Here is a 24,561-nt window from a genome sequence, read left to right as displayed (position 1 = left end):
TCTCACTGTCCACTCTGCCTGTCAAAAAATAAATAAAAAATAAAAATAAACCAAAATGTATAAACAATGTTCAAGTAATCCGAAAGAAGATAGGAAAGTGCACACAGTGGGAAAGAGGGCACAAACAGAAAAAGAAGTGTCTAACTACATCCACATCAGTACTCACACATAAATATAAACATATGAATACTTAACTAAAAATGTGTGTGTGTTAGTAGGAATGGATAAAAGTCGAGACCCAACTACATGTTATCTAAAGAAACACACATTAATGACATAGGTAGGCTAAAAGTTAAAGGATAGGAAAATGCAAATATTAATCCAAAGACAGCAGAAGTGGCTATACTAATATCAAAGTAAAGTAAAAACAAGTAAAATGATCAGAGATAAAGAGGGATAATACATAATGCTAAAAGGATCAATGGAACAACCAGCCACAGAAATCCTTAATCTGTATGCACATCCCAATAGAGCCTCACAACCCGTGAAGCAAAAACTGATACAAGAAGAGAAATGGACAAATCCACAGCTATAGCCCACAGCACTGTTCTCCTAGTAAGGAACAGGTGAACAGGGAATCAGCAGGGCTGGAGAACGTAGCAACACCACCCAGCAGTGGGCTCTAACTCACACCCACAGAATACTTCAACGCCAACAAAACAGCCGGCAGGGTGGACACATTCTTTCAGGTGCACACACGATAGTCATCAAGGAAGAACACGCCCTGTGTCATAGCACCAGCCTTGGCAGACTTGGAAGCACTGACATAACTCAAAGGATATCCTTTGACCCTAATTAAGAGCAAACTAGGGATCAATAACAGAAAGACAAATGGTATATCTCAAAAATATTTGAAACTTAAATATGCCTTACGAGCCTCAAAGGAAATCAGAAAATCATTTGCAAATGACAATACACACCAAAGTATGGGATGTGGCTAATGCCATGCTCACATGGATACTTAAAGCATCAAAGGCTTATATTAGGGGAGCAAGGCCTCCGATAGACTTCCATGCTTCTGTCTCCAAAAACTATCTTTAAGAAAAAAAAAAAAAAAAAGAGGGAGCCCAGTGTTGTGGCAGAGCAGTTGAAGCCACTGCTTGGGACACCAACATCCCATATAAGAGTGCCACTTAGAGTCCTGGCTGCTCCACTTCCCATCCAGCTCCCTGCTGATGCACTGCGAAAGCAGTGGAGAATGGCCCAAGTCCTCGGGTCCCTGCACCCACATAGGAAACCTGGAAGAAGTTCCTGGCTTTGGTCTGGCCTAGCCCTGGCCATTGTGGCCATCTGTGGAGTGAACCAGGAGATGGAAGATCTCTGTATGTGTGTGTGTGGGGGGGGTGTGTTTCTGTAATTCTACCTTTCAAATAAATAATATAAATCTTTAGAGATTCCAAGATGGCAGAATAGTGACAGGGCGGTGTGCTCTAGGCTAGATAAAAATAGTAAAAAAAAAAAAAAAAAAAAAAAAGAGAGAGAGAGAGAGATAGAGAGAGAGAAAGTGCACCCTCAGGGGAGAGCTGGAGGGGAAACTGAACTGCAGTGGAGATTCTGCAGGAGGAGGAGACGCCGTGGATCTGTGTGGAAGGCGCAGACGCACAGCAACGAGCAGACACAACAAACAACCCAGCAGCCTGAGCCGGAGCAAGCGCCAGCTTTGGAGAGGTGAGATCAGACTGCAGTGGCCATGCCACTGGTGATACAGCTAGAGGGAGAGCCCAGAGCACTAGAGTGTCTCTGAGTCCAGCTCAGAGCCCTGAGGGGAACAGAGTGCCTGTTCACCCAGAAAAAATGAAAAGGGGCACATCTCTCTCGTTCCCCATCCCCCCACAACACCACAGTGCCCAGCAACTGGCTGAGAGAGGGCAGGCATTATTTTGGACATAAGTAGGTAGCAGCTTGAGGGCCAGCGCTGTGGCATAGCAGGTAAAGCCACCGCCTGCAGTGCCAGCATCCCATATGGGCACCGGTTCGAGTCCCAACTGCTCCACTTCCGATCCAGCTCTATGCTGTGGCTTGGGAAAGCTGTGGAAGATGGCCCAAGTCCTTGGGCCCCTGCACCCGCATGAGGGACCTGGAAGAAGCTCCTGGCTTTGGACCAACACAGTTCCAGTCATAGCGGCCATCTGCAGAGTGAACCAGTGGTTGGAAGACCTCTCTCTCTCTCTGCCTCTGCCTCTAACTCTGCCTTTCAAATAAATAAATCTTTTTTTTTTAAAGTAGGTAGCAGCTGCTGTGGGTCTTGTACGCATACCCAGCAACTGGCGGAGACAGTGGCCACCTCGTCAGCAGCTCCAGCGCACACACAGACTTTTACAAGCCCAGCACAACTGTGGAATTAGTAGGGCCGCAGCCAGTGGGTACTGTGCATGTGTTTAATGCAGCGATTTCACCAGAGGGAAAAATTTACACTCCCCACTGACTTTGAGTCTGGCTAGGAGTACTGACAGGCTGACAGGGTGCTGGGCACCCACATTTGACTCTGAGGTGCCCCCAGCCTCTCAACATACCACAGGCTCCAGGGCTTGGGGCTAAAACCGCCCAGGCGGAGCACCACAGGCAGTTGGCTCTAGGCATGCCTCAGCCTCTCTGTGGACAAGAGAAGCTAGTGGGGCAGAGTGGATCCTGTGGACGCCCTGACCGGGGGAGCCCTGAGAGCTAAGACTGCGGGAATTCTGTGATGGAATGAGAGGATGCAGGGAGCAGCTGGGTTTCTAGGTGGATCACGGTGTGCAGCTCCACACGCTCAGAGTTCCCTGATTGCCTGGGCTGGGTCACTGCAGCAGGATCCATGCTCACACTGAGGACTGCACAGGTCCGTTGTGCAGTTCATGCAGAAGCACGGATGAGTGTTGCACCCGATGAGGGCTAAAACCCAAGCATGGATCACCTTGGAAAAGAGAAGCTGAGGGAGTGATTACGCCAACAGAGGTGACCATATTCTTCCCTCCTGGCTACACCCGGCACACACCCTGGGTATTCACTGAAAGTGCAGACCTTCCACTAAGCCACAAAGGCATAGTTCAAAGATAAAAGCCATCAGCGGCGCCAGCACACCGGGTTCTAGTCCCGGTCGGGGCGCCAGATTCTGTCCCGGTTACCCCTCTTCCAGGCCAGCTCTCTGCTGTGGCCAGAGAGTGCAGTGGAGGATGACCCAAGTGCTTGGGCCCTGCACCCCATGGGAGACCAGGAAAAGCACCTGGCTCCTGGCTCCTGCCATCGGACCAGCGCGGTGCGCCGGCTGCAGCGCGCCGGCCGCGGCGGCCATTGGAGGGTGAACCAACGGCAAAAGGAAGACCTTTCTCTCTGTCTCTCTCTCTCACTGTACACTCTGCCTGTCAAAAAAAATAAATAAAAAAAAAATAAAAAATTAAAAAAAAAAAAAAGATAAAAGCCATCAGAGAAAAAAACCAACAAGTATCTGCACAAATGCCTAAAATAGACACAGAAATTCAAGAAACAAGATTAAGGAAGATAACATGACCCCCAAAGGAACATAACACTTCAATATTAGAAAGTGAAGGTGAGGGGCTGGTGCTGTGGCATAGCAGGTAAAGCCACTGCCTGCAGTGAAGGCATACCATAAGGGCGCTGGTTCAAGTCTTAGCTGCTCCGCTTGCGATCCAGCAAAGCAGAAGACGGAAAGCAGTAGAAGACGGCCCAAGTCTTTGGGTCCCTGACCTGTGTGGGAGACCTGGAAGAAGCTTCTGGCTCCTGGCTCTGGATCAGCCCAGCACCAGCGGTTGTGGCCATTTGGGGAGGGAACCAGTAGATGGAAGACCTCTCTCTCTTTCTCCCACTCTCTCTCCCTCTCTCTCACTCTCACTCTGTGCCTCTCTGTGACTCTGCCTTTCAAATAATTAAATAAATTTTATTAAAAAAAGAATGTGAAGGTGAAAAGATTGATGACATGCCTGCAACAGAATTCAAAAGATTAATCATAGGAATACTCAGAAGCAATGAGAAGCAAAACCATGAATTAAAGAAATCCATACATGATATGAATGAAATTTTTCCCACAAAATTGACATTTTAAGGATAAATCAAAATGAAATATTAGAAATGAAGAATTCAATAAATTAAATAAAAATGTGGAAGAAAACCTTAACAACAGACTTGGTAAGGCAGAAGAAAGAATATCCAAGCTAGAAGACAAATCTCTGTGAGTGAGACCCCAGTGGAAAGAAGTGGCCATCAAAGAAGGATGTATTTTTCTCTGAAGGGAAGAGAGAACTTTCACTTTGCTTATGGCCTTGTCTAAATACTGACAGAGTTTGTGGATTCCAAAGGCTTCCATAGCATAGGCAGCTCATGTCAAGAACCTCAGGTGATCACAGAAGTCATACAGAAGAGTGTTAATTGTTAAATTAATAACAGGAGTTACTGTACACTAACTTCTCATCTAGGACGTCTGTCCTCAACGAGTTGTATTATGAGAGTTAACTGTAAAACTTGTTCTCAAACAGTTTGTGTACATGCACAGTACCCACTGGCTGCAGCCCTACTCATTCCACAATTGTGCTGGGCTTGTAAAACTTGTTCTCAAACAGTTTCAACAAATTGTTGAAATCTTTTCTTAGTTGGTCTTCTGTGTATAAAGCTAACTGAGAATGAATCATAGTGGAGAATAGGACTGGGAATGGGAGAGGGAAGAGGATGAGGATTGGGAGAGTCGATGGGAGGGCAGCTATGGTGCGAAGAATCACTATATTCCTAAAGTTGTACTTAAGAAATGCATGAAGTTTGTATTCTTTAAATAAAAGATTTCTTTGGGGGAAAAGAAAAAAGAATGTGCTACACCCAGAAACATGGTCATCACTATGAAAGAAACTGAAGGCAGAAAATCTTCCAATAAAAGTACAACGGAAATCCTAATTACAAAATAGGTATATTTATGAAAAAATGGCAGGGCAAAGTTGTTGCTTATCAGTAGTCACCCTGAATGTAAATGGCCTCAACTCTCCAGATAAATGATACAGACTGACTTAATGGATAAAAAAAAAACAAAACCCATCTATTTGCTGCCTGCAAAAAACACATCTCACCAACAAAGATACATGCAGACAAAAGTAAAAGGCTGGAAAAAGATATCCCAGGCTAACAAAAACAAAAAAGAGCTGATGTAGCCATTCTAATATCAGACAAAATAGACTTTAACACAAAAACTGTTCAAAGAGACAAATAAGGGCACTATGTAATGAGTAAGAGATCAATTCAACAGAAAGATGTGACTATAATAAACGTATATGCACCTAATTATAGGGGACCTGGCTATTTATAAGATAGTTAATGTATCTAAAGGGATACATACACTCCAATACAATAGTAATGGGGATTTCAATACTCTACTTTCAGCAGTGGAAAGATCAACAAGACATAAAATCAGCAAGGAAACAGCAGAGTTAATCAACACTATAGACCAAATGATCCTAACAGATATGTACAGAACTTTCCAATGTACAGTTGCAGAATACACATTCTTCTCACTAGTGCATAGAACTTTCTCTAAGATAGACCACATGCTAGGCAAAAGCAAGTCTCAGCAAATTCAAAAAAAATCAAAAACATACAATGCATCTTCTCTGACCACAATGGAATGAAATTGGAAATCAACAACTCAAGAATCTCTAGAAAATATGCAAATACATGGAGACTGAAAAACATGCTTCTGAATGAACAGTGGGTTATAGAAGAAATCAAAAGACAAATTTTTAAAAATCTAAATAAATGAAGATAATATATCATATCAAAACTTATGGGATACAACAAAAACAGTGTCAAAAGGAAAGTTTATAGATATTGGTGCCTACATCAAGAAATTGGAAAGCCATCAAATAAATGACCTATCGGTTCCTCTCAAGGACCTAGAAAATAACAGCAAATCAAACCCAAAACTAGTAAGAGAAAAGAAATCATTAAAATTATAGAATAAACAAAATTAAAACAAAAAAAAAACCAACAGAATTAGCAAAATGAAGAGCTGGTTTTTGGAAAAAATAAACAAAATTGACACAGCATTGACCCAAATAACTGAAAAAAAAGGGAGAAGACCCAAATCAGAAAAATTAGAGATGAAAAAGTAAATGTAACAACAGAAACCACAGAAACACAAAGAATCATCAGAGATTATTACAAAGAGCTGTATGCGAACAAACCAGGAAACCTAAAAGAAATGGATAGATTCCTGAACACATATAACCAACATAAATTGAGCCATGAAAACACAGAAAACCTAACCAGACCAATACCCAAGACAGAAATTGAATCAGTAATAAAGACCCTCCCAACAAACAAAAGTCAAGGACCAGATGGCTTCACTACTGAGTTTTATCAGACATTTAAATAAGAACTGCCATTGTGGCCAATTGGAGAGTAAACCAGTGGATGAAAGACCTCTCTCTGTCTCTCTGACTCTGCTTCTCTCTCTGTGTAACTCTGACTTTCAAATAAATAAATAAATCTTTAAAAAAACTAACTTGAATTCTTTTCAAGCTATTCAAAGCAATTGAAAGGGACAGAATCCTCCCACACTCCTTCTATGAAGCCAGCATCACCTTAATTCTTAAACCTGAAAAAGGTAAAACAGAGAAAGAAAACTACAGACCAATTTCCCTGATGAACACAGATGCAAAAATCCTCAAAAAAAATTCTAGCCATTCAAATCTAACAACACATCAGAAAGATCATTCAGCTGGACCAAGTGTGATTTATCCCTGGTATGCAGGGATGATTCAATATTCAAAAAACAATCAATGTGATACATCACATTAACAAACTGCTGAACAAAAACCATGTGATTATCTCAATAGATTTAGAGAAAGCATTGAAAAAATACAACATCCTTTCATTATGAAAACTTTAAACAAATTGAGTATAGAAGGAACATTCGTCAAAACAATCAAGACAAGTTATGACAAACCCCCAGCCAACATGATATTGAATGGGGAAAAGCTGAAACCATTCCCACTGAGATCCAGAAATAGACAAGGATGCCCACTCTCCCCACTGCTATTCAATATAATCCTAGAAGTTTTAGCCAGAGCTATTAGACAAGAAAAAGAAATCCAAGGGTTACAAATGGGGAAGGAGGAAGTCACTATTCCTATTTGCTGATGACATGATTCTATAAATAGGGGATCCAAAAGACTTCACTAAAAGAGTATTGGAACTCATAGAAGAGTTTGGTAAAGTAGTAGGATATAAAATCAACACGTTAAAATCAACAGCCCCTGTATACACAGACAATGCCATGGCTGAAAAAGAACTTCTACAATCAATTCATTCACAATAGCTACAAAAAAATCAAATACATTGAAATAAATTTAACCAAGGACATCAAATATCTCTATGATTGCAATTACAAAGCATTAAAGAAAGAAATATAAGAAGGTATAAAAAAATGGGAAAACCAGGCTGGCGCCGCGGCTCACTAGGCTAATCCTCTGCCTAGCGGCGCCGGCACACCGGGTTCTAGTCCCGGTCGGGGCGCCAGATTCTGTCCCGGTTGCCCCTCTTCCAGGCCAGCCCTCTGCTGTGGCCAGGGAGTGCAGTGGAGGATGGCCCAGGTGCTTGGGCCCTGCACCCCATGGGAGACCAGGAAAAGCACCTGGCTCCTGGCTCCTGCCATCGGATCAGCGCTGTGCGCCGGCCGCAGCGCGCCGGCCGCGGTGGCCATTGGAGGGTGAACCAACGGCAAAGGAAGACCTTTCTCTCTGTCTCTCTCTCTCACTGTCCACTCTGCCTGTCAAAAAAAAAAAAAAAAAAAAAAGGGAAAACCTTCCATGTTCATAGATTGTAAGAATCAATACCATCAAAATGTCCATTCTTCTGAAAGCAATTTAGAGATTCAATGCAATACCAATAAAAATACCAAGGAAATTCTTCTCAGATATAGAAAAAATGACGCTGAAATTCATATGGAAATAGGAGACCCTGAATAACTAAAACAATCTTATATAACAAAAACAAAGCTAAAGGTATCACAATACCAGATTTCAAGACATACTACAGGGAGGTTATAATCAAAACAGCCTAGTACTCATACAAAAACAGATGGATAGACCAATGGAACAGAATAGAAATGCCAGAAATCAACCTATGCATCTACAACCATCTTATCTTTGACCAAGGAGCTAAAACCAAATCCCTGGAGCAAGGGCAGTCTCTTCAACAGATGGTGCTGGGAAAACTGGATCTCCATACACAGAACTGGGAAGCAAGACCCCAACTTACATCTTACACAAAAATCCACTCAAAATGGATCAAAGACCTAAAGCTATGACCCAATATCATCAAATTATTAGAGAAATTTGGGGAAACCCTGCAAGGCATTGACAAGGCAGGGTTCTTGGAAAAGATCCCAGATGTACAGTCAATCAAGGCCAAAATCAACAAATGGGATTACAGCAAATTGAGAAGGTTCTGCACTGCAAAAGAAGCACTCAGCAAAGTGAAGAGGCAACCCATAGATGAGGAAATTATTTGAAAACTATGTAACTGATAAAGGATCAATAACCAGAATATATAAAGAGATCCAGAAACTTTACAACAACAAAATAAACAACCCAGTGAAGAAATGGACAGAGGACTTAAACAGACACTTTTCAAAAGGAAATCCAAATGGCCAACAGACACATGAAAACATGTTCAGGACCACTAGCTGTCAGGGAAATGCAAATCAAAACCACATGAGGTTTCACCTCACCTCTGTAAGAATGGCTTTCATACAGAAATCAACAAACAACAAATGCTGGTAAGTATGTGAGGAAAAAGATTTCCTAATGCAGTGTGAATATAAGCTGGTAAAGCCACTATGGAAGACAGTATGGAGATACCTCAGAGGTCTGAACATAGACCTACCATATGACCCAACAATCCCACTCCTGGGAATTTACCCAAAGAAAATTAAATCAGCATATGAAAGTGTTATCTGTACTCCCATGTTTATTGCAGCTCAATTCACAATAGCTAAGACATGGAATCAACACACATGCCCATCAACTGAAGACTGGATAAAGAAATTATGGGATACATACACCATGGAATACTACACAGCAATAAAAAAAGAAGGAAATGAAATCTTGTCATTTGCAACAAAATGGATGAAACTGGAAAACATCATACTTAGTGAAATAAGCCAGTCCCAAAGGGACAAATACCATATGTTCTTGCCTGTGATAACTAATAGAACACCTAAAAGGCAATTCGTATAAGTAAAATCTACACTTGGAGAAATAATGATTTTGAACATTTCTTGCCTTGACTGTTGAGGAACAGGTTTTTTTTTTTTTATACTATTTTTTTGAACTTTTTACTTAACATAAAGTTAATTACATGTGTATAAAGTTCATTTAAAATAGATCTTAGTAAAAAAAAAAGTAAGAGTAGGAATAAGAGAGAGGGGAGGAAGTGGGGTAGGAGTGTGGATGGGAGGGCAGACACATTGGGAAGTATTACCATGTTCCTAAAGTTGTAATTATGAAATGTATGAAGTTTAAAACTGTAAAAAAAAGATTGCAAATTATTTCCTTTAACTCTAAGACACCTGCTAATTATCTTACATGACATATAAACCCTAAGAACATTTGCTGCTTGTTTCTAGCTGAAAGGGGTGCTTCAGTCCTTGAAAGACTGTTTACTCTAATTTCTCCCTTTTTGATCTCTCTTCTTTTCCCAGCTGTCTCCTACTCTCTGTAGCTTCGTCTTTCTCTCTCTCTCCTTTTCTGTTCCTTCATTTGTATCCCACCTTAATTGATCATATTTTCATCTGATATGGACACTTTAGATTATGCTTTATTTACTGAACAAAATAAACTTATATACTTCTTATTCTATATTTTGTTCAAATTCAGTGAATGGAACATTTTATGTTTCTCTCTGAAAATTAAAATATTCTGTCAAGTTACTTATGGAATTTTACTCATGAATGATTTTCAAAGCTGATACTCTCCCCTTGGCTGCTCACACATTCTCAAGAAGTGGGGACAAATTTTTTTATGATCCTGGTGAAGCAAGTACACAAAATTTCCCCCCAAAACTGATGTAACTTTCACTCTGTTATGTTACGAAGATGAAGCTTTACCTAATCTCAATTATTTTTCAAAAGTGAAACTATATTTATTTGATATTTTTTTAAAAAATTGTTTTGAGAAACATGTATAACCATTTTCCAATAACGTATTCTTTTATGAATGTCCATAAAAGGGGCTACCTCCAGGCCTGATGGCAGCACATTTGTGTGCAAAACAAGTGGACAAATGCACTCATCTAAGAGAGAAGGTTAAGGTTGACTCGCAAATTGTTGGTGTCTCTGAGTCATAGCCACTTATGTTAAAGGGTGATAATCAGGAATTAAATTGGGACTAGAAATAGATGCCAGACTTAGAAGAAAAATGGACTTGGGAGAGCATATTAAGAAGTAGATGAGCCAAACTTATTTATAGATTTACGAGGCAAAGCTAGAAAAAACCTGGTAGACTAAGAATTTCTGAACACACAGAACAGTCAAGCCAGCTCATGTGATACACAGGAAGTTTTCTGCAGAACCAAAATAGAAAAGATGTGTTACCCTCAGCTGCACTGCCGTCCACGCGGGGCCTTGCATTCTCCTCTCTGTCTTCATCTTCCGAGGTCTCTACTTCCTGGATGACCATCCTTTTCCCTTTGCTTTGGGTCTTAAGTGCAGGTTCAGAATTTTTCAGATCTCTTTCAACTTCTGACAATGTTTTCTGCAACATAGTTAAGGAAAATATTTTCCTTTAATAAAAAAAAAATACAACCTTTTTTTGTAGGAAAAAATATGAAGATATTTAAAAACAAATCAAGATAACTAAGATAAGGCTTCTTTTGGTTATCAAGTCTTTATTTCTTTACCAGAACAACTTGACTCCTTTCTCTGATTATAATCATATATGCCCACTGTAAAAAAAAAAATTTAGAATAACAAGCTTAAAAATGAAATTAAAAAGTCACTTAAACTCCTGCCACTCAGATATCACTATGGACATCCTAAGGATGTTTCTTTGCACTGAGGCACACAAAGAGGTAGTTTTATACAAATGAAATCACGATGCCCATGCTGTTTAGAGTAATGTTGAAAGTTCTTCAATAGTTTATGCCAAGTAGAATGAAAAATGTACCTATCAAACCATTCTCCTTCACCATCTCATTTTTAACAGCTTTGTTAAGATATAATTGATACAAGCCTCATGTACATACAGTGTACAAGTTGATGGATATTTTTTCCTAAGATTTTATTTTTATTTATCTGGAAGGCCAAGTGCCACAAAGAGAAAAGGAGAGGTGAAATCTATCTACTGGTTCACTCCCCAAATGGCCACAATGGCCAGGGCTGGGCCACAGTGTGAGGTGGCCCACATTCTCTTGTGAATGTATATTCACTCTCTCATTTTTAAGTAAATACTGCTCTCACTTGTGCATGGTATTTATGGCCCTGTTTTGCATTCTTATCTTTGTGGGGCAAGAACCTGGAAAAGAAGTTGAGATCTTATGCCCGTGACAGTGTCATTGTGCACTCTCAACAGCGGCAGTACCTGCACATCCTCATCACCTCGCAGGCTCAGCCCGCTCATAGTGGCATCTCACTGTGGCTTTAAATTGACATTTCCCTAATGACTAACAATATTAAGCTGCTTTTCAGATGCATCTGAACTACTTTATTTTTTGACAAACTGTACTGAAGTCCTAGGTACAGCTTTTTTCCTAGTTGTATGAAAAGCATGCATTGTTTCACTCTAAAGACCTTACTAAGGCCAACAGCCACTCTCCTCCCCTGGCCTTTTTTTTCTATTGTTTTGTTTTTACTTTTTAAAAAATTTACATAAGGGGAACAAATTTCATATGTTTCATATGTATAGTTTTAAGAGCATAATGATACTCCATACCCTACCCTCCCTCGCTCCCATTCTTCTCCTTCTTTACTTATTTTACTTTTAACTTTTACAATGAAATACTTTCAATTTACTTTCTAATCACAAGTTCAGCACTCCACTAAATAAAGTGTTCAACAAGTAGTAAGTAGAAGAACCACTGTTCCTTAAGAGTATAAACAAAGGCTATAATTCATAATAGCTAAGATATGGAATCCAACCAGATATCCATCAACTGTTGACCAGATAAAGAAAATGTGGTATAAACACAGTGGACTACTACTCAGCCATAAAAATGAATGAAATCCTGTCTTTTGCAACAAAATAGATGGAACTGAAGACCATTATGCTTAGTGAAATAAGGCAGTTCCCAAAAGACAATTATTATATGTTTTCCCTGATTTGAGATAACAGATACAGAGTACAAAAATAAATGTTATTGGGGCCAGAGCAGTGGTATGGTGGGCTAAGCCAATGCCTGTGGCACCAGTATCCCATAAGGGTGCCATTTCTAGCCCCAGCTGCTCCTCTTCTGATTCAGCTCTCTGCTACGGCATGGGAAAGCAGTCAAAGATGGCTCTAGTGCTTGGGTACCTGCACCAGCATGGCAGACCCAGAAGAAGCGCCTGGCTCCTGGCTTCAGATTGGCTCAGCTTAGCCGTTACAGTCATTTGGCAGGTGAACCAGCAGATGGAAGAACTCCCTCTCTGTGTCTCCTTTTCTCTGCAACTCTGCCTCTCAAGTAAATACATAAACTCTTTCTTAAAAAAATGATTTATCTTTCCATTCTTCAACAATGTCTTTCACAGAGAGACATTTTAAGCTTGTGAAGCCCAACTTGTCTACTATTTCATTTTTGTTTTTATTTTTTAAGGAACACAAATTTCATAAGTACAACTTTAGAAACGCAATTATTCTTCCCACCATATCAGCCCTGCCACCCACACTCCCACCCCATCTCCTCCTCCCTCTCCCCTTGCCAGTCCCATTCTCCATTGAGATTCATTTTCAATTAATCTTGTACCCAGAAGACCAACTCTATGCTAAGTAAAGATTTTAACAATTTGTACACACACTTTCACACACACAAAACTGTTTGAGAACAGGTTTTACAGTTAACTCTCAGTATAACTCATTGAGGACAGAGGTACTGCATGGGGAGTTAGTGCACAGTGATTCTTGCTGTTAACAATTAACACTCTTTGGCCAGCACCATGGCTCACTAGGCTAATCCTCCATCTGCGGCGCCGGTACCCCAGGTTCTAGTCCCAGTTAGAGCCGCCGGTTCTGTCCCGGTTGCTCCTCTTCCAGTCCAGCTCTCTGCTGTAGCCCAGGAAGGCAGTGGAGGATGGCCCAAGTGCTTGGGCCCTGCACCCTCATGGGAGACCAGGAGGAAGCACCTGGCTCCTGGCTTCAGATCAGTGCAGTGCACCAGCCACAGTGGCCATTCGGGGGATGAACCAACAGAAGGAAGACCTTTCTCTCTGTCTCTCTCTCTCACTAACTCTGCCTGTCAAAAAAAAAAAATAACCAATTATCATTCTTATGTATGATGTCAGTGATCACCGGAGGCTCTTGAAATGAGCTGCCTAGGCTATGGAAACCTTTTGAGTCCACAAATTCTGTCAGTATTTGGACAAGGCCATAAGCAAAGTGGAAGTTCTCTCCTCCCATTAGAGACAAGTACATCTTTCTTTGATGGCCATTCTATTCCACAGGGGTCTCATTCATACTCATTCATAGAGATCATTCATGTAAAACTTTTTTTTTTTTTTGCCACAGTGTCTTGGCTTTCCAGGCCTGAATGCTCTCACAGGCCTTTCAGCTAGACTAGGAAGCCTTAACGGCTAATTCTGAGGTTAGAGTGCTACTTAAAGCAATTGTCATTCTATGAGTCTGCTGTGTGAACTGCTTCCCATGTTGGACACTCTCTCCTTTTTAATTCTTTCTATTATTATTATAGGGCACTTGATCCTATTTATATGATCTCTTTAACACTTAATCCTATTTATATGTTCACTTTAACACTTAATATGATCACTGTACCACTCAAGATGGCATTTTTACCACCAATTTTAATGGGATTTGGAGTCCCATGACAAGTTTTGAAACTACACTTAGAAGTAATTCCATAGGAATGTATGCAGAACTATACAGTTCCACAGTTACTAACTTCCTCCTCCCTCTCTTATTCCTACTCTTTTTAACTGAGATCCAATTTCAATTCACTTTATACACATATGATTAACTCTATGTTAACTAAAGAGTTCAACAAATAGTAAGAAGGAAAAAAGATGAAAAAAAAACAAAGAAAATGAAACTTTTCCTCAACAGTCAAGACAAGGGCAGCTCAAGTCACCCCTTCTCCAAGTGTCATTTCACTACTACAGATTTAGTTTTAGGTGCTCTATTAGTTCTCAAAGATCAGGGAGACTATATGGCATTTGTCCCTTTGGGGCTAGCTTATTTCACTAAGTATGATGTTTTCCAAATTCATCCATTTTGTTGCAAATAACAGGATTCACATTTTTTTACTGTTGTGTATTACTTAATAGTGTACATATCCCATAATTTCTTTATGCAGTCTTCAGTTGATGGGCATTTAGGTTGATTCCATGTCTTAGCTATTGTGAATTGAGCTGCAATAAACATTGAAGTGCAGAAAGCTCTTTTATTTACTGAATTCATTTCCCTTGGCTAAATTCCCAGAAAGGGGATGCCTGGGTCATAAGGTAAATCTATATTCAGATTTTTGAGGTATCTCCATACTGTTTTCCATAGTGGCTTTACCAGTTTACATTGCCATCAACAATGGATTAATGTACCTTTTTCTCAACATCCTCACCAGCATTTGTTGTCTGTTGATTTCTGTATGAAAGCCATTTTACCTGGGGTGAGGTGAAACCTTATTGTGGTTTTGAATTGCATTTCCCTGACAGCTAGTGGTCCTGAACACGTTTTCATGTGTCTGTTGGCCATTTGGATTTCCTCTTTTGAAAAATGTCTATTTAGGTCCTTGGCCCATCTTTTAACTGGGTGGCTTGTTTTCTTTTTGTGGAGTTTCTTGATCTCTTTGTAGATTCTGATTATTAATGCTTTATCAGTTGCACAGTTTGCAAATAATTCCTCCCATTCTTTGGGTTGCCTCTTCACTTTCCTGTTTCTTTTGCAGTACAGAAACTTCTCAATTTGATGTAATCCCATTTGATAATTTTGGCTTTGAATGCCTGTGCCTCTGGGGTCTTTTCCAAGAACTCTTTGCTGTGCCAATGTCTTTCAGGGATTCCCCAATGTTCTCTAATAATTTGATGATGTCAGGTCATAGATTTAGATTGTTAATCCATGTTGAGTGGATTTTTGTGTAAAGTGTAAGTTAGGGGGTCTTGCTTCATACTTCTGCTTGTGGAAATCCAGTTTTCCCAGTACCATTGAAGAGACTAGCCTTACTCCAGGAATTGGTTTTAGCTCCTTGCTCAAATATAAGCTGAATGTAGATGTTTGGATTGATTTCTGGTGCTTCTATTCTGTTGCACTGGTCTATCCATCTGTTTTTGTACCAGTACCAGGCTGTTTTGATTAAAACATCTTGAAATCTGGTATGTGATGCCTCCAGCTTTATGTTTGTGGTATAAGTTGTTTTAGCTATTCGGTGTATCTTGTGGCTCCATATGAATTTCAGCATCAATTTCCTAGATCTGAGAAGAATGTCTTTTGTATTTTTTTGGTATCATGTTGAATCTCTAAATTACTTTCAGAAGAATGGACATTGTGATGATATTGATTCTTCGACTCCATGAACATGGAATATTTTTCTATTTTTTGTATCTTCTTCTATTTCTTTCTTTAATGTTTTAACATTTTCCTCATAGAGGTATTTGAAATCCTTGGTTAAGTTTATTCCAAGGTATTTGAAGACTTGGACTATATCTTGCCATTCTCTCCTAACCTATAGGGTTTCTGGTGAGAAGTCAGCCATGAGTCTGACTGGAGATCCTCTGAAAGTAATCTGGCGTTTCTCTCATGCACATTTTAGAATCTTCTCTTTATGTTTTACTCTGGTTAGTTTGATTACAATGTGTCGTGGTGAAGATCTTTTCTGGTCATGTCTATTAGGAGTTCTATGTGCTTCTTGTGCTTGAATGTTCCTTTCTTTCTCCAAATTACTAAAGTTTTCTGTTATTATTTCACTAAAAAGGCCTTCTAATCCTTTATCTCTTTCCGTGCCTTCAGGAAATCCTAGACCCCATATGTTGGGTCATTTTATAGTATCCTATAGATTCCCAACATTGTTTTTTAGATTTCTAATTTCCTCTTCTTGTCTTTGGTTTGTCTGTATAATTTCCTGTGCTTTGACTTCTAAGTCCAATATTCTTTCTTCTGCTTTACCAATTCTGTTGTTAAGGCTCTCAACCGCATTTTTTATTTATTATATTGAATTCTTCATTTCATTTTGATTTCTCTTTAAGATCTCAATTTCATGGGAGAAATTTTCTTTCATGTCCTATACGTATTTCAGTAGTTTGTGCATTTGCTTCTGATTATTTCTATGTAATTTTATAATCAATTTTTCGAATTCCATTTCTTGCATTTCTTCCTTCTCATCATCTTCACAATCTAGTATTTAAGTGTCATGTTCTTTTAGGGGCATCATGTTGTCTTCCTTATTCTTGATTCTTAAATTGGTGCATTTGTTGTTCAGCATTTGTTCAGCATTTTGGAGATATTTGTTGGGTTCTTTACTTTTTTTTTTCTTTGCTGTTATAGCTTTTATCTTTGTACTATGACTCTGCAGACATGTGGAATGTCTGCTTTCAGTGAATATCTAGAGGCTTATAGTAGGTGTGGCCAGGGAGCTCTGTGTAGTTCTCCAGGTTTGAGGGTGTGCCTAAGGTGACACACTCAGGTTTGGTGTGGTAAATCTTCTCTCTTTTTTTTACATCAGGAGGGAAATTTATTCTGCTCAGCTGAGCTCCTTTCCTCAAAGGAGACCAGTGCCTGAGTGCTAGCCCCAGTGTGTATAATATTCGTCTGCTCTGTCCAAAGGATCAAAGAATCTGTGCAGTCCTCAGTGTAAGTTCAGACTCCCCAGCAATGTCTCTTAGCAGGTAACCAGGAAGCCCTGAGTGTCTGTAGTCTCCCACTGGGACTGCCCAATGTCCCAGCCACACCATCAGTCCTCACACACACCTTCAGTTTTGTTTTTTTTTTTTACAGTCGCAGTACAGAAGCCTCACACAGTCACAAGCCCCAGGCCCCCTGTTAGTTCTCCCCACCAGAGTCAGGAGTCCGGAGTTTCCACTCAGCTGGTTGCTGGACACAGACAGGAGTTGGCACAGCTGTTATGTATGTCCAAAATGGCGCCTGCTCTATCGGCTTGTTACAGGATGCCATTGTAAAGTGATCAGAGAGAGAGAGGCATGTCCATCCCATCCTTTTGTATTTTTTTCTTCTCTAGTCTGGCAGGTACACAATCCCCCACAGGGCTCCAAGATGGGTTCCCTCTAGGCTCTTCCTGAAGCTTTTCTGCCAGTGGCTTGGAATGCTGCTGTCTGGTCTCACTTCAGTCTCCAACGCTGGTGCATAGTCCCGAGCCATGGGAGCCCACACCCTCCACATAGGTCTACTGTGTCCCTCTAATTTTGGTAGAGTTTCCTCTGCTGTTTTCTCCCTAACTCTTCCTTGAGACTACACTCTACTTTTTTTTTTTTTAATCTATCTTCTCCTGGAGCAGTAAGCTCCCTCCCTACTCTGCCATCTTGGAACCGCCCCTCTACTGTTTCTTTTATGGATTGTAATTTCCATATCCTATGCAGGAAATCAAGGTCACAAGGATTTTATCCTGTGTTTTCTTCTGAGCCTTTTAGTTTAGGTTTTATATTAAAGTATATGATCGACTTTAAGTTAATCTTTGCATACGGTTAAGATAAAAATGTATTTGGATAAGGCCTAAAGGTTAATACATAAACATGAAATTATCTTGGTAGTAAAATCAAAGGTGATTATCTTTGTTTGAAGTTTTTTCTTTAGAATATTGTCATAGGGGCTGGTGTTCTAGTTAAGCTGCCACTTAATATACCTGCTTCTCATACCAGAGTGCTAGTTCAAGTCCTCCACTACCTGGCTTCCAATCTACCTTCCTGCTAACATGCCTGGGAAGCCCTGGATAATAGCTCAAGTGCTTGAGTTCCTGCCCATGGAGACCTGCCATAGAGACCCATGAGACAGACCAGAATGGAGTTTCAGGCTCCTGGATTTAACCTGGCCCAATCTCAGATATATTGTGGTCATCTGGGGAGAAAACCAGTGGTTGAAAGATTTCTCTTTCCACCCTCTCTTTCTCTGAAATAAATACGTACATACATACATAAAAGAATATTGTTACACTAACTTTTTTAAAATTTTTTTTTAATTTATTTATTTGACAGGTAGAGTTATAGACAGTGAGAGAGAGACAGAGAGAAAGGTCTTCCTTCCGTTGGTTCACTCCACAAATGGCCGCTACGGCCAGCGCTGTGCCAATCCGAAGCCAGGAGCCAGGTGCTTCTTCGTTGTCTCCCATATGGGTGCAGGGCCCAAGCACTTGGGCCATCCTCCACTGCCCTCCTGGGCCACAGCTGAGAGCTAGACTGGAAGAGGAGCAACCGGGGCTAGAACTCAGCACTCATATGAGATGCCGGCGCCGCAGGCGGAGGATTAACCAAGTGAGCCACAGCGCCGGCCTTACACTAACGTTTTAAAAACAGAGCATTACAGAAAGAAAATACTCTGAAGAGGTGTTCCAAAGCCAGACTCTAAGCTTAATCCACTGAAATGCCAGCCTGACAAGTAACACAACAGGTGGATGTGGAAGGCAGGTCTCCATGGGCTTCTCCCACCTCTGAGTACATTTCAAAGCTCCTTGCTCTCGGCTGTTTTGAAGGGTGCTCATACTGAGAACAGCCTTGGGCAGCCACACTTGCATTTCTCTGCGGAGGAGTGGGCACATGTGTGAGCTCACCAGTATAGTAACCATATTTTCGTCTGGAGCACAGGTTGGGCAGATTTCTTTACAGCCCATCATAAAAGATGGGAGTTGCCACACTTCTGATTCCTCAGCTGTCACTCAAATCCACTGAACAAACTGAGCCAGTCTGGGCCAGCCCTGAGGGGCGTAGGACCGGGGGCCCTGCCAGGAACACGAAGCTCACAGCTTGGTGTGCCAGGAGAAATGCAGTCTTTTGCACCTGCCCCAGGCCACCTGATTCATTTCCCCAGGGGTAAAATGGCAGGCCCTTCACAGTTCTTGGTGCTTAGCTCTCCTCTTCAGGCCTTAATTTACTGGTGCCCTTCTGCGTGTGTCCAAGCGGTCTGCTCAGTGAGGAAGAACACCTTTCATCCGCGATACACTGACTGTACTAGCAGTAGACAGAAACGCTCTGCTATGGCCCTGGAGCTCACCCAAGTCCTACCTAGGAAACTTCTAGACCACTCTGAAGAATAAACTGTGATGGGCTCAGAGGAAAGCATGACCTACAATGCTATAAGGGAAAAATGAAAAATTTGCCCTTCAGAGGTAGGATTATAGTTTGGGACAATCTTTAAGAGCCTGTATTCTTCCAGGACAAATAAATATTAACATTTGGGGATACCTGGGATATACATGCTGTGACTTAATCCTCCACATAACTTACTCAGCAAGACCAAAACTATTTTGGGACTGGTGTGATGGTGCAGCAGGTTAAGCCACCATTTGCAATGCCAGCATCTCATATCAGAGTGCTAGTTCAAGTCCCGGCTGTGCCTTTTCTGATCCAGCTCCCTGCTAATGAGCCAAGCAGAGGGAGATGGCCCAAGTCCTTGTGTCCCTGCCATCCACATGGGAGAACCAAAGGAGGTTTCCTGGCTCCTGGCTTTGGCCTGACTCAAGGTCAGCCTTCGCAACTTTAAAGGAGTGAACCAGCAGATGGATGGTCTCTCTCTGTCCCTAGCTCTCTCTCTCCGTCACTCTGCCTTTCAAATACACAAGCAAATCTTTTTTTAAAACAATTGATATAATTGTCACATAAATACAGAAATGGCCAACTACAGAAGTAGGTGAGAAGTCACTTTGTGTACTTACCTTGGCCAAATCATTGTCAGGTTCAACAGCCAGTACTGTATTCAGATCATCTCTAGCTTCCTGGAGCTTGTTTTGGTGTTTATACGTGGTGGCACGGCGCAGAAGGGCTGAAAATTTACCAAAGCGAAAGTGACATTTTTTTAAAAGATTTTGTTTATTTATTTGACAGGTAGAGCTACTGACAGTAAGAGAGAGAGAGAGAGAGAGAAAGAAAGGTCTTCCCTCCACTGGTTCACTCCCCAAATGACTGCCACAGCCGGCGCTGCGCCGATCCAAAGCCAGGAGCCAGGTGCCTCTCCCTAGTCTCCCATGCGGGTGCAGGGCCCAAGCACTTGGGCCATCCTCCACTGCCCTCCTGGGCCACAGCAGAGAGCTGGACCAGAAGAGGAGCAACCGGGACCAGAACCCAGTGCCCACATTGAATGCCGGCGCTGCAGGCGGAGGACCAACCAAGTGAGCCATAGCGTCGGCCCCGAAAGTGACATATTTTACTACATGTTAGCGTGGTTGTGACATATGTTGCAAGTCGAGAGTATAAGTAGCACAGAATCCTAGGCAGTAACTCTGCAGAGCTGAAGAACACCCACCTTCACGTCGTAGCACACACAGCAAATGACACTGAGGTCGAGAGAAGAGGCTGCCTCAGGCGACTGGCCCTTCTAACAACCTGGCCCTCTAGCAGCCCGGGAGCCCGCCAGCTCCCACCCCAGGCCCCAGGATCCAGAAGGCCGTCACTAAACAATAATGCTTCTCAGAACTTGACTCATCAGTGGAATCTGGACTGCAAGAAGCTCCACAATGCTGAGAAGTTACTTAACACGGGGCCCACGGGGCACCTGATGACCAAGTCGGCGAGGCTGGTTCAGAATTTGAGCACTTGGCATCAGATGTTTTTGGTAGGCTTCAAAGAATCGAATTAGTTAATACTGGCCATGAATACCTTTCTTGTCCTATCATTACACAACAAGAGAACTTGTATAATAAGCCCTTATTTTGTAAATGATCAGCCTTGGTAATTCTGAAAATTCAGAAGTTTATATCTGATCTATCTTAATATGCTATTTTAAGGGCTGGCATTGTGGCGCAACAGGTTAAGCTGCAGCCTGCAACACCAGCAACACATGGGAGTCCTGGCTGCTCCACTTCCAATTCAGCTCCCTGCTAATGCACCTGGGAAAGCGATAGAAGGTGGCCCAAATGCTTGGGTCCCTGCCACCCATGTGGGAAACCCAGAAGTTGTTCCAGGCTCCTGGCTTCAGCCTGGCCCAGCCCTGACCATTATAGCCATTTGTGGAGTGAACCAGCAGATGCAAGATCTCTCACTCTGTCTCTCCTTCTCTCTTTGTAACTCTGCCTTTCAAGTAAGTAAAATAAATCTTAATTAAAAAAAAAAAAAGATGCTGATTAGCATGTCCACATCCCACATGGGTGTGCCTGGGTTCAAATCCTGGCTCTGCTCCTAATTGCAGCACTCCTGGCTTTGTAGACACTGGGAGGCAGCATCAATGGCTCAAGTACTTGGGTTCCTGCCACCTACACGGGAAATGGCTTGAATTTCCGACTCCTGAGTTTGTGCACTCTTTCTGCTACCCCCCCCCCAACTCCTGTTGCTGCAAGTATTTGTGGAGTGAACCAGCAGATGCTCCACCTCTCAAATAAATGAATGAATGAATGAATAAGAAATAAGAAAAGGAAGCAGAATGTGACTTCAGGCTTAGACCATGACAAGACAGCCAGTCACTGAGACAGGAATCGAGACAGAGTGCAGGTTTTTGGTAGAAAGACACAATCAGCTATAGACAAATTGAACTTAAAATTGAACAATTTCTTATCAATTTGAAATAAATATGAAATTATATCAATGGCCATCTAGATGGAAATGCCCACAAAAAAACCCGGGAAGGGTCATGGGTCCCAGTGTGGACTTATTATTTTAATATGTCAATAAAAATCAGAAACATCAGAAACACGATAGTAAATTATACTTAAGGTTTTTAGATAAAAAATACAAATGAGAGTATGAGCTATTTCTCTTTGAAGACACATACATATATTTTACTTCATTTCTTGGGATTGTTAGCTACCTTAGTACAAATAATTAGGGAGTTAAACTCTGAGGCCACCCAGTGGGGCTGGGAATCTGTGGGCCCCTCAGATGTAGGCAGAATGTTCTTCACAAGCAAGCTGTCAGCGGTGGCAGGAAAGCCTGTCTCCAGGCCAGCTGGCATCTCCCCCACTAACAGCTTACTGTGCCGCATGTGTGACCTTGTGGCTTTAAATCACACGCAGAGGAGGGGGCTGAGCCCCTAAGGGGATGGACAGTCTCCAGGAGACCCCCGCTACCTCCATGAGCCCCAAGCCAATCTACATATGTAAAACCCCTGTCCAGTGGGCACCCCCACCAAATGACCCAATAGAAAAAAATAGTAATGCTTTAAAAACCCGGGATAGCTCCTCAAAGCCCAGTGTCCCACGCGGGCACTCTGCCTGCTCTTCTCTCTGACAAGACACTTTCCCTGCCGTTTGCCAATCAAATAAAAGTCCCTTTTCTAATAAACGTTTCTGCCTCTTTGCAAATTGTGTCCCGGCTTTTTATTTCTATACCAAGCTGAGGAAAAGAACCCATGAAACTCACTCCTGCAACTACCCTACCCTCTGCGACCGGTACCCAACTCCAAGTTAGGTGTAATATGAAAAGCGACTTTATGAAGGTGGGAACTCACGAATGAAGTTCGAGTTTATCTGAGACATTTTTAATGCAAGTGTAGTAAGTGTCTACAAATGGTTTGGGACGGATCCTGCTGGAACTTTACAAGCATTCGGTGAGCATTTTACCCTTTATGTTTCCAGGTTCTAACTCCAGGACCTTTTCACAATCCTGAAAAGCACTATTCCAGTTCTGCAACTTGATTCCGGCCTGCGCTCGGTTGTTGTAGGCAGCTACAGTGGGAAGGGCTGAGATGCTCCTATAAAAGAAACATGCATTGGCAACCAATGGGCTTGAGGCAAATGTAAGAACAGAGAGGAATTCAGTTGAAGTGGTAAGTGAAATAATTATCCCCCGTGGACGGGCTGAGCTGGGTCCCCTCTAACTCCTCTGTTGAAGCCCCAGCCCCGCTGTATCTCAGGCAGTAGTTCTACTGCGACACAGGGATTTTCAGGAAGTTATTAGGGTGGGGCTGGCACTGTGGTGTAGCAGATAAAGCCGCCGCCTGCAGTGCCGGTATCCCATATGGGCACCGCTTCGAGTCTCGGCTGCTTCTCTTCCGATCCATCTCTCTGCTGTGGCCTGGGAAAGCAGAAGAAGATGGCCCAAGTCCTTGGGCCCCTGCACCCATGTGGGAGACCTGGAAGAAGCTCCTGGCTCCTGGCTTCGGATCGGCGCAGCTCTGGCCATTGCGGCCATCTGGGGAGTGAACCAGCAGATGGAAGACCCCTCTCTCTCTCTCTTTCTCTCTGCCTCTCCTTCTCTCTGTGTGTAACTCTGACTTTCAAGTAAATAAATAAATCTTCAAAAGAAAAAAAAAGGAGGTTATTATGGTAAATGAGGTATGTGAGCAGGCTGCAAAGCAGTACAACTGGTGTTCTCACAGGAGGAGGATTTAGGGACACGGTGAGAACGTACGAAGACACAGGAGAAAGGGCCTCAGACAAGCTAAGGAAGGAGCCCATGGAAGAACACGACAGTGCTGTCTCCCGGAACTCAGGCTTGCGGCCTCCTCAGCTGGGAGAAAACACAACCTCCCATGTGAGCCACTCAGCTTGTGGTGCTTGGTCAAGGCAGCCGTGCTGCCCACGCTTCTACAGGCACGAAGTCAACATTTCTGCCGAGGCCTAAACGCCCAGTTCATGGGCTTAAAGTGAAGTCAGGCTTCAGCAGTGACATGGGATTTAAACACTCATAGATCTCCTAAAAACCACCTTAGCTAATATCAAATATTAAACACATTTTTGAATGATTCTTTAGAACAAAAAAAAGGGGGGGGGGACAATCAATGAAAACCAGTGTCCTTTATTCAGTTGGTACTGGGTTACCAGAAACAATTAGGCTGCCAATACGAGTAGATTCTAACTGTAGGGAAATGATATAAAGTAATCTAATCAATGGAATCTGATTGAAGTCAGACAATAATCAATAGCATGAGGAATACAGATGTTAAGACAGCAAATTTTGCTAGATCAAGGGCATGAAAGCAACAAAATTAATGAAGAGAAGAATTTAAAATCTACCTGGCTGGGGGCCGGCATTGTGGCACAGTGGGTTAAGCTGTCAGTGCCATTTTGTGTCCCGGCTGCTCCCCCTGCCAATGCACCTGGGAAAGCTGTGGAAGTTGGCCCAAGTACTTGGGCCCCTGCCACCCATGTAGGAGACCTGAATGGAGTTCCAGGCTCCTAGCTTCTGCCTGGCCCAGTGGTGGCCATTCAGGCCTGTTGGGAAGTGAACCAGTGGAAGGAAGATCTCTCTTACTCTCCATCTCTCTGCAACTCTTTCTAGTAAGTGTGTGTACACACACACACACACACACACACACACTCTACTAGGCTGTTGCTTAAAATGTTGATTTTATGTCA

At 42.2% G+C, this 24,561-nt stretch overlaps 1 protein-coding gene across 8 annotated transcripts in view; it reads right to left on the bottom strand.

Annotated features, from left to right (window-relative positions):
- SPAG1 (sperm associated antigen 1) overlaps positions 1–24,561 on the bottom strand; it is a 132,976-nt gene that overhangs the window by 63,972 nt on the left and 44,443 nt on the right. For all 8 annotated transcript variants that reach the window (XM_070075361.1, XM_051843956.2, XM_070075363.1 and 5 more), the window contains 3 exons: positions 22,825–22,955; positions 19,990–20,096; positions 10,571–10,730 (listed from right to left, as the gene is read on the bottom strand). In XM_070075361.1, the coding sequence (XP_069931462.1) occupies positions 10,571–10,730; positions 19,990–20,096; positions 22,825–22,955 (398 nt within the window). The remainder of the gene's footprint in view (positions 1–10,570; positions 10,731–19,989; positions 20,097–22,824; positions 22,956–24,561) is intronic.

Source organism: Oryctolagus cuniculus, chromosome 6 (genome assembly GCF_964237555.1).
Source record: "Oryctolagus cuniculus chromosome 6, mOryCun1.1, whole genome shotgun sequence".
NCBI lineage: Eukaryota > Metazoa > Chordata > Mammalia > Lagomorpha > Leporidae > Oryctolagus > Oryctolagus cuniculus.
This window is presented reverse-complemented; position numbering and strand designations above follow the sequence as displayed.